At 37.2% G+C, this 9,376-nt stretch overlaps 1 protein-coding gene across 1 annotated transcript; it reads left to right on the forward strand.

The window, feature by feature from the left end:
* Positions 1-590: 590 nt before the first annotated feature.
* On the forward strand, positions 591-9,294 carry anks4b (ankyrin repeat and sterile alpha motif domain containing 4B). Its single transcript, XM_067377073.1, has 2 exons — positions 591-882; positions 5,287-9,294. The coding sequence occupies exons 1-2, from the start codon at positions 722-724 to the stop codon at positions 6,392-6,394; spliced, it is 1,269 nt and encodes a 422-aa protein (XP_067233174.1). The 5' UTR covers positions 591-721; the 3' UTR covers positions 6,395-9,294.
* Positions 9,295-9,376: the final 82 nt, after the last annotated feature.

Genomic DNA, 9,376 nt, shown 5'->3' on the forward strand with positions numbered 1-9,376 from the left:
TGTGCTACAAGTATGTGTGTTCACTTGTATAGTTGCAGTACGAATGAAAACTTAGTTGTAAACTATTTGTGTACTCAAAGTTTAATACTGCTACACTTAAAGTGTACTTTTAAGTATACTTTTATACACTACAAAGTGGGCCGATTTAGTCCCAAGTAGTATTGAAATAGTACACTTACAAGTACACTACAAGGACACTGATATTAGTATCTTTACTACACCTCATACCCACTTGCCATGAAATTTGTCATTGAACTCTCACAAAAAAAAAGGTATAAGACATACACAGTTAAAGCATGCTGTGTTAGTTAGAAGCAAGTGGCATCGATACAATGACAGAAAAAAAAAAAAGACAATAATGTTAACTAGATGTAAAAATAAATAACTTTCCTGACTTCTAAATTCATGTAATGATATAGCTTTTCAAGATATTGTTATTTGAAATGATCAAATGAAGACTATAACAAAAGGAGCAAGCAATTTGCCCTGTCTAGATCTCTGTCAAACTAACACTGATGGTGTGCGTCTGGTAAACGATTACAGCTCAGACTGGACTTTAGTTTATGACAGTGATATTGATGTCGTGTCCAGGCAGTGTGATCAGAGTTTCTCCTCCCTCAGACACAGAGACAGAACACAAGCGAGAGATGTCTGCTCCTGTAACACTTCACAACATACATTTTACTTGCTGAAGAAGAGAGAGGGAGTTATTACAGCCATCATGTCACGCTATCACAAAGCAGCCATTGATGGCTATTTGGATCTACTGAAAGAAGCCACAAGAAAAGACCTGAACACCCCAGATGAGGACGGCATGACACCCACTCTCTGGGCCGCTTACCACGGACACATTGAAGCTCTTCAGCTGATATGTAGCAGAGGGTGAGCTCAGAGAACCTACAACACTTTCTATACTAATCATGTTCATTGTAGGTTTAAACATTTCATAAAAAATCGTTACATTGAGCTTTCATCCAGAATAATATTTGTTTTATTTTAGGTTTTACAATGGTTGTTACCTTGTTTTGTATGTCTTACAATTGGCCATAGATATCCATGTTACATAACAAACAATCTATTACTATAAGCAAACTGTGATCTTGTTTGCTTAATCATATTGAAAAGTACACTTTTCAAGTGCACTGAAGAATTTAAAAGTAGATATATACATATAATATAATGAATTAAAAGGCCACTTAAGCGCACTTAAAGAGAGACACTTTAATGACTATATTACTTAACACACTAAGTAGACTTTTATAAAGTGCACTTTGCAATAATGTCAAATTAAAAGTTTAATAAGTACATTTGATGTGTTGACTAACATCATGTACACATGTAAAGTACTTGATTATAATTAAAACTGTAGTGTGTTATTCAATATCACATTCAAAGTTAATATATTTTAAATGTACTTATTTACACACAATTACATGACAACTTTCAACAGAAATTACATTAGTGTATTTTAGTTTATCGTAAATGCTTGTCAGTTCATTCAGCATATTTCAACGACAATAGAAGTAATAATTATGAACTTACATATAAAGATGTACTTAAGTCCTACTTAAGTGGGTCAAAAAACAGTAAATGCATTTAATATACATTTAAAGTATAATACATTGTAATTGAATGGCAGCATTCAATAAAGTGTCTCAAAGCATTGCATTCAGTTCACACTTAAGTATATTCTTTTTAAAGTGTTTTTTGCCATTACTCTTTAAAAAAAAAAGTATGCTGAAGTGTATTTCTTTTTTATAAGTGGTTATTACACATTACAGCAGATTCTCTGGATTAAACCAGCTTTATGACCTTTGGGCGGTTCCCTTAGTCTTCTTGCTTTATGAGAAAATCAGTCATCGCTCATGTGTTTACTACAGCAAATCACATAAATGTCTTACATATTGCTACAGTTTGAAACTGATGTCATCAATAAAATATACAACTAAAATATTCAGTATGATAAAAGGAAAGCTTATTAGAATTGCAATATTTGTTTAGTGTCTCTCTGGGTAGCTCTGTGTCCTCATCTGACTTTATTTCTTGCATGATCTGCTGCATACAACGTTTGTAAAATTCCCAGAGTTGATGCCAAGAGTTTAATCAGACAAATTAGTTATGCAAATCAGGAACAATAGGCCTCTTCATCCTTCCACAGTTTATCCAGCATTAGCTCAGGGTAGAGTTTATTTATTCAGTGCAGCATTGGGGCCGATCTCACTCAATGAGCACTGATTGTCATGGTTGGCTCTCAAACAGTACAAGCACCTTTCTAAATGTGCTTTTTTTGGATGCCAGGTCAGTAAGAGGCGTTTCTGGTCTTGGATATTGTGTGCCTCGTCCACTGATGAACAGATGGTGCTCAAAGAGATAAGTTCTTGTAGATATTGTAATCAGAGATTTTATGGGTGTACCTCTGGACTTTCATTTTACAGCAGGTTACATATTAACTCTTTGGATGATTATAACTTCAAGCTTCGAGAAATTACAAGAAAATATGTGAGGGTGGAATTTTAATTGCTGTTGCGGACTCATTTGTGCCAAAGATTGTAGTTACTTGATTTATTTTGTCTTAAAGTGCCCATATTATGCTCACTTAAAAGTTCATAATTTTATTTTTGAGAAAATGTGTACATTTTCATGATTTAAAGATAAAAAAACAACCTCTTTTCACTCTAAGCCTGAAACTCTGTTTTAACTCCATCTTCCCTGATTGGTCAGCTGGCCCAATCTGTTGTAACTGGTCTACCGCTTAGAGATTGTGTGTGAAATGTAACGCCCCTTAACATAATCAGTTTTCAGCTTCTGAGGATTCATGAGCTGCTGTAAACAGTATTATGGTAAATATGGCATAGGCATTGCCGAGCCAGTTTGAGCCAGAGTCTGATAATGAGATAATAAGAGTGTCACCTTGACATAGCAAAATCATTTACCCAACTGTTCTGGTGACATAGCTAATCACGGAAATGGCAGGTCTACAAACAAGGCGTTTTAGGCGTCTGCTGTGAAATCTGTACCTTGTAACTGAGGATTGCTTACGTGCACAAATAGCTATATTTCATACTAAAGGAAAAAGCATAATGGGTGCCCTATAAGGCCTGTTCAGACAAAGAAGAATAACAATAACAGTGACTATAACTATTAGCGTCCACACCAACGGATGATAAGACTGATTACTATAAACACACAGCAGTTATCTTGTGTCTTCAAAGCAGGATGGATTCTGATTGGCTGTGAATATTTTTATCATTCATCAGCTGGGAAAAAAAAATTCAGAGTGTCTTTCTAACTATATCGTTCCTCTGTGTCGTTATCTTTATAGGTGTGCTGTGGACTTCCACATTCTCATAGAATTAGAACAATTAATAAACTTTATATATATAGCTATCCTTGTTGTGCTTGGGTTTTTATTTCCTTGCCTTAAATTACACTATATTCTCATGATACTAGAGTGTTATGAATGAATGCTGAACATTGCTGAGCGTTTGATGACTTCTTCCCTAACCAGTTTAAAACTGGTCATTGTAGTCGAGACCAGCTCATTCAAGTCCCAGTCCAGGTCAAGAGTAGGTTGAGCCCGAGTCAAGATTGAGATCATAACTGGGTCGAGTTCAAGTACCCTGCTGAAAAATCCAGCATAAACCAGGATGAATTTCATGCTGATCCAGGTTGGTTTACGTTGGTTAGTGCTGGTCTACCTGGTGGACGAGCATATAATGCTGTTCTCAAGGCAAAACCTACTGTACCTTATGCTGGTGACCAGCAATGCAAGATTCTTCAGCAAAGTCAGTGTAAATATACTTTCCTGTTGAGTTAATAAAGTCTGGTTTTGGTGGATCATATGCACAAGTCAGTACAGACCACAAAACATATAAACGTATAGTGTTCAAGTACTCAAGACTAGACTCAAGATGGAGTCCAAATGCTCCAGAGTCCATGACAAAACCAAGACCATGGGAATTTGGTCTTGGACTCAGACTCGAGATGGACCGAGTCCAGTATCAAATACTTCACACTGGGTGGATGCTAAGGCACTGCTAGTTGGTTTCTAGGTTGTTCTCTGTGGTTTCTTAATAGTCAAAGTCTAAGTCAAAAGAGCCCGTAGCCCTCAAGTCTCTATGATATCTTCTAGATATGGCTCAAGTCCCTCTTTTTAATGTAATGTGAATTTTCTACCCAGGTTACTGCTGCCATAATGATCAGTTAGGAAAGTAACAGCACCTTTTTTCAACACGCACCATGATTTGAGGTGCTATTCATGTCCATAGTACAAGCACATGAACAAACCCCTTAAAGCAGTGGTTCCCAAACCTGTCCTGGAGGACCCCCAGCCCTGCACATTTTGTATGTTTCCCTCATATATCACACCTGATTCAACTGATGTGATCATTAGTAGAGACAGCAAGACCTGGAATGGATGTGTCAGAAATAGGGAGACATAGAAAATGTGCAGGGCTGGGGGTCATCCAGGACAGGTTTGGGAACCACTGCCTTAAAGGATTAGTTCACTTTCAAATAAATTTTCCTGATAATTTACTCACCCCCCATGTCATCCAAGATGTTCATGTCTTTCATTCTTCAGTCGAAAACAAAATGAAGGTTTTTGATAAACATTCCAGGATTATTCTCCTTATAGTGGACTTCAATGGGCACCAAACGGTTGAAGGTCAAAATTACAGTTTCAGTGCAGCTTTAAAGGGCTTAAAACGATACCAGACGAGGAATAAGGGTCTTATCTAGCGAAACCATCACTCATTTTCTAAAAAATGTAAATGTATATGCTTTATATAAACAAATGATCGCCTTTGTAAGTGCTTCCACTTTCCGTATTCTTCAAAAAGCTTACGCTGTATGTCCTACGCCTTCCCTATTCTACTTATGGAAAAACTTTTTTTTTTTTTTTGAAAATGACTGATCGTTTCTCTAGAAAAGACCCTTATTCCTCGTCTGGTATCGTTTTAAGCCCTTTGAAGCTGCTCTGAAACTGTAATTTTGACCTTCAACCATTTGGGCTCCACTGAAGTCCACTATAAGGAGAAAAATCCTGGAATGTTTTCATCAAAAACCTTAATTTCTTTTCGACTGAAGACAGAAAGACATGAACATCTTGGATGACATGGGAGTGAGTAAATTATCAGGAAAATTTGATTTGAAAGTGAACTAATCCTTTAACCCTGTGTATGAGAAACAGAAATAGAGATACAAGCACCTCTAATTATAAGTATCAATTTGCTGACTGCTCTGTACAATAGCTAAAATGATTTTTCATTATTATCTGTCTTGTAGGGGGGATCCGAACAAAAGTGACATCTGGGGGAACACGCCTTTGCATCATGCCTCTGCAAACGGTCACATGCAGATCGTCAGCTTCTTGGTGAACTTTGGAGCCAATCTCTTCGCTCTGGATAATGATTTCCACACTCCCATGGACGTGGCTGCCTCTCGAGACCATATGGACTGCGTCCGCTTCCTGGACACTGCTGCCGCCCAACAGACAGGCCAGAACGCCAAAAGGGTGGCACGTCTGAAAGATCAGGCCACTAAAGATGCCGAGCGCAGAGTGAAGCAGTGTGAACGGGTCAAGAAGAGACATCAGAGTAAGATGGACAAGATGTCCCGTGGCGGCTCGGTCTCGGAGGGAAGTTCCTTGTCCGGCACCGGTACCTTGAGCAGTGTGAACGGCGATCAGTTCTCCAAAATCATTGCTGCAGACACCAATGGATCTGTCTCCTCGACAATCAAGGGAACCCTCCAGCGCAAATTTGGGAAGAAGGACAAAGGGACAGTGAGTAGACAAGGAGACGGCAATGTCATTTTTGTCAAACAAGACAGCGGCTCGCAAGAGAAACCTGGTTTTGTCGATGTCTTCAATGAGCAGGATGAGATTCAGGATGATGATGACGATGCCGAGCGAGGTTCGGACGACGAGGGAGCCAGTCAGGTGAAGTCTATTTTTGAAAGGCCTGGTCTCGGGAAAATGGTGTTCCGCAGGAACTTCTCCATGGAAATGGCCATGGACCCTGAAGACCTCCCCAGCGGTAATACAGAAGACCTAGGGTTCCTCATCCGTCAAGAGTTGTTTGAAACTGTGGAGGAAGGACTGGAGGGTTTGGACGAGGACTCAGAACTGCCTTGGAATGAAGAGGAGATTGGTCTGGATGAGGAAGAGGAGACCTCACACTTGGATTCGTTCTTGGCGTCTATCGGCCTGTTGGACTTTGGTCCTGTGTTCACCCGTGAACACTTGGATCTTGAAGCCCTGATGCTCTGCTCAGATGATGATCTCAAAGGCATCCGCATCCAGCTGGGGCCACGCAAGAAGATCCTGGAAGCGTCGGCTCGCAGGAAAGCTGCACTGGAGCAGCCTGGTGTTATGAAGGACACCTTCCTTTAATAACATGTTGCACTCAGTCCTGCTGTACACAAACATTTACGGTTTCACTCAGCTGACACTCTTTTACTATCATGTAGTTGTTGTTTCATAGCTGACTTTGTGATTTCAATGATTTTAAAATTAATACACCAGTTAAAATGTCCTTCATAAAGTAGAATAAGTTTAAATTCACAAAAGAAAATTTGACTTCAGCTAATTTTTTTGAGAATCAACCTTTTTTTCGAAGAATGTTGATTTCTGCTGCTTTTTCATCTTTGAAATAAAAGTAACTTATACATCTCTAAATAAATATGTCACTCTATCTATCCATCTATCTATCTATCTATCTATCTATCTATCTATCTATCTATCTATCTATCTATCTATCTATCTATCTATCTATCTATCTATCTATCTATCTATCTATCTATCTATCTATCTATCTCTAATAGGGGTGTAATAGTCTATGTATTCGCCAGTCACAGGCGATCCACACTCTAATCCAGAAGGAGGCATGCATAGTTATACAATGTTGTTTGCTAACCGCCACAACAGGAAAAGAGGAGAAGAAAAAGAACAGACCATCTATGCATAGATATGTTTACGTGTAATCTCTCAATCAGCATTTCAACCGCAGAAAGACATCAATAAAACAGACTGAGAATAATATCTCATGAAGCATGAAATTTACCTCAGGCAAGTCATTTAGGTTACATTCACACTGCAAGCATTAATAATCAATTCCGATTTTTGCTCAGATCAGATTGTTTTGTATAGCTGTTCACATTGTTGTTTAAGAACGATACAAATGGGGTTACCACAAAATCCACTCAATTGCTCCTCAAAACTAGTCCCAAACTAGCCCAGTTGAGTTCTGTGGGATATTCTGGTAAAAATAGCGCTCCTGGGGTTAAATATCGCATTAATATCGGTCGCTTCAACCCATGGAGTTGCAAAACAACCCACGGCAACAGTAACCTAATTCTGCGGGAAAATTGCAGACTTGGCAACACAGTGCGCTGTCATACGGAAGTAAAAACTGAGGGCATTAAAGTAAGTGATTATGCATTTATTTATAGTGTGATCTGCCGTGGAAGCCAGTGAAATTACGCGCAGGCAATATGAAAAATAAAGAAAATGATGTGACAAGAGAGACTTTTATGATATGAGCCCTCAAGTTTTGCTTGTATTATAGAGCTGTCTCAGGAGTTCTGACACATCACTGTCCTTTTACTGACTACCTTTCACCACTGTCTTGATAACATCGTTGGGTATGTAAAATCTTGACTCCCATGAGCGCAGAATTGCTACAAATCCTGAGTGACATCAGATTTGATGTGGTTTTTAGGCCTACTGTTCACACTGTCATGGGGAAACAGATGTGACACAAATATGTGGGCAAAGAAATCAGATTTGGGCCACATTTACCTGCAGTGTGAACTATGCATGTTAGTTCACTGGAGAAATTAACTCTAGATGGGAGCATTTCAATATATGACTATATTAGCTTATACACTGCCCGGCCAAAAAGTCGCTGTTTGGATTTTAAATGACAGATACTTAAGAATCTATGAATAAATCTTTATTACAGTAATTATTATGTTTCTAACGTTATATATTTGGCAAGGGTTCTTTTAACCCTTACTGATGGAGTGTGTGGCTTTTCATTTCTTAAAGAACCATGTAGGAAGACATATCATGGCCATTACAGGATGACAAAGCCAAGATTAATCAGGGTTAAAACTGTAAAAAATAAAATAAAATAAAAAAAGTTCAGAAAGCATGAAAAATCATTTTCACACATGAATGGGCACCTCTGAGTTAAGACTGAAAGTGTTTGGGATGTGCTGGAGGAGACTTTACAGAGTGCTCACCTCTTGCATTGTCAATACAAGATCTTCACCAAAAATTGATGCACCTCTTGATGGAAATAACATTTATTTTCATCAAGAGATGCATAATTTTTTTTGTTAAGATCTTGTATTGACAATGTGTCTTTTTTTGTCATTATATTCGTTATATTTACTTTACCTGTTAGTAATTTGTTAATTATTGAATATGTTTCAGTAAATTTGTCATGAAAACAAATTTATTTGTTGTGACAGTAGCTGTAAAATGGTTATGTTTCAAAAATTATCATTTTAATATTAGATTTAGAAGTTAATGCAAAACCTGCCTTGTGTGTAATTTTGTTTTTTTATTTGACTGTTGATCTGAATGTCTATCCATCCATCCATCTATGATTAACAGATCATTATTTAATGTAAATTAAAATGCTTAAATTTCAATTCATATGATCATGCACTTCTTGAAAATCTATAATTTTAAAAAGAAATTTCGCAATGATTAAAATCTTGTTTCATTTGTTGTACATTTGAATGCTAAATTAATTTGTAAATTCACCTAATTCACTTTTTTACATTTACAAATGTTGTGAGCAAATCAGACAAACTATTGATGTTAACTCATTATTCATTAACTCACATAATCACAGTCTGTAAAGGTCACACATGTGGTCTTTGTTTGTTGTGGTGAGTATTCAGACTTCAGTAACACTTTGGTATGGGGAAGAATTTTCACTTTTTACTAGTCTTACATTTTGGCTGTTTATTAGTACTTATAAAGCAGATATTATTGCCTTATTCTGCAAACCATATTCTACATCCCTTAATCCTATCCAATACCTAAACTTAAACGCTATAACTACTAATTACAGTAATTGGGAGTTTATTGAGGCAAAAGTTGTAGTTAATAATGAATATGTGTTCGCCGTACGTAACAAAGTGTTACTCAGACATCAACTATTTACACATTTACAAATAATTTATTATTTATTTGTTCGTGTTTTTGCAGTACCAATATAATCATCATTTGTAAATGTTTAATATTAATCATGTACCTTTTATGGCCATTGGACTGTACTGTAAAAACGCTTGTGTTAAGTTTAACTAAATGTTTGAAAAAGAATAACGCCTCCACATAATTTTGATGCAAACATGTTTT

This window comes from Chanodichthys erythropterus, chromosome 3, assembly GCF_024489055.1.
Source record: "Chanodichthys erythropterus isolate Z2021 chromosome 3, ASM2448905v1, whole genome shotgun sequence".
NCBI lineage: Eukaryota > Metazoa > Chordata > Actinopteri > Cypriniformes > Xenocyprididae > Chanodichthys > Chanodichthys erythropterus.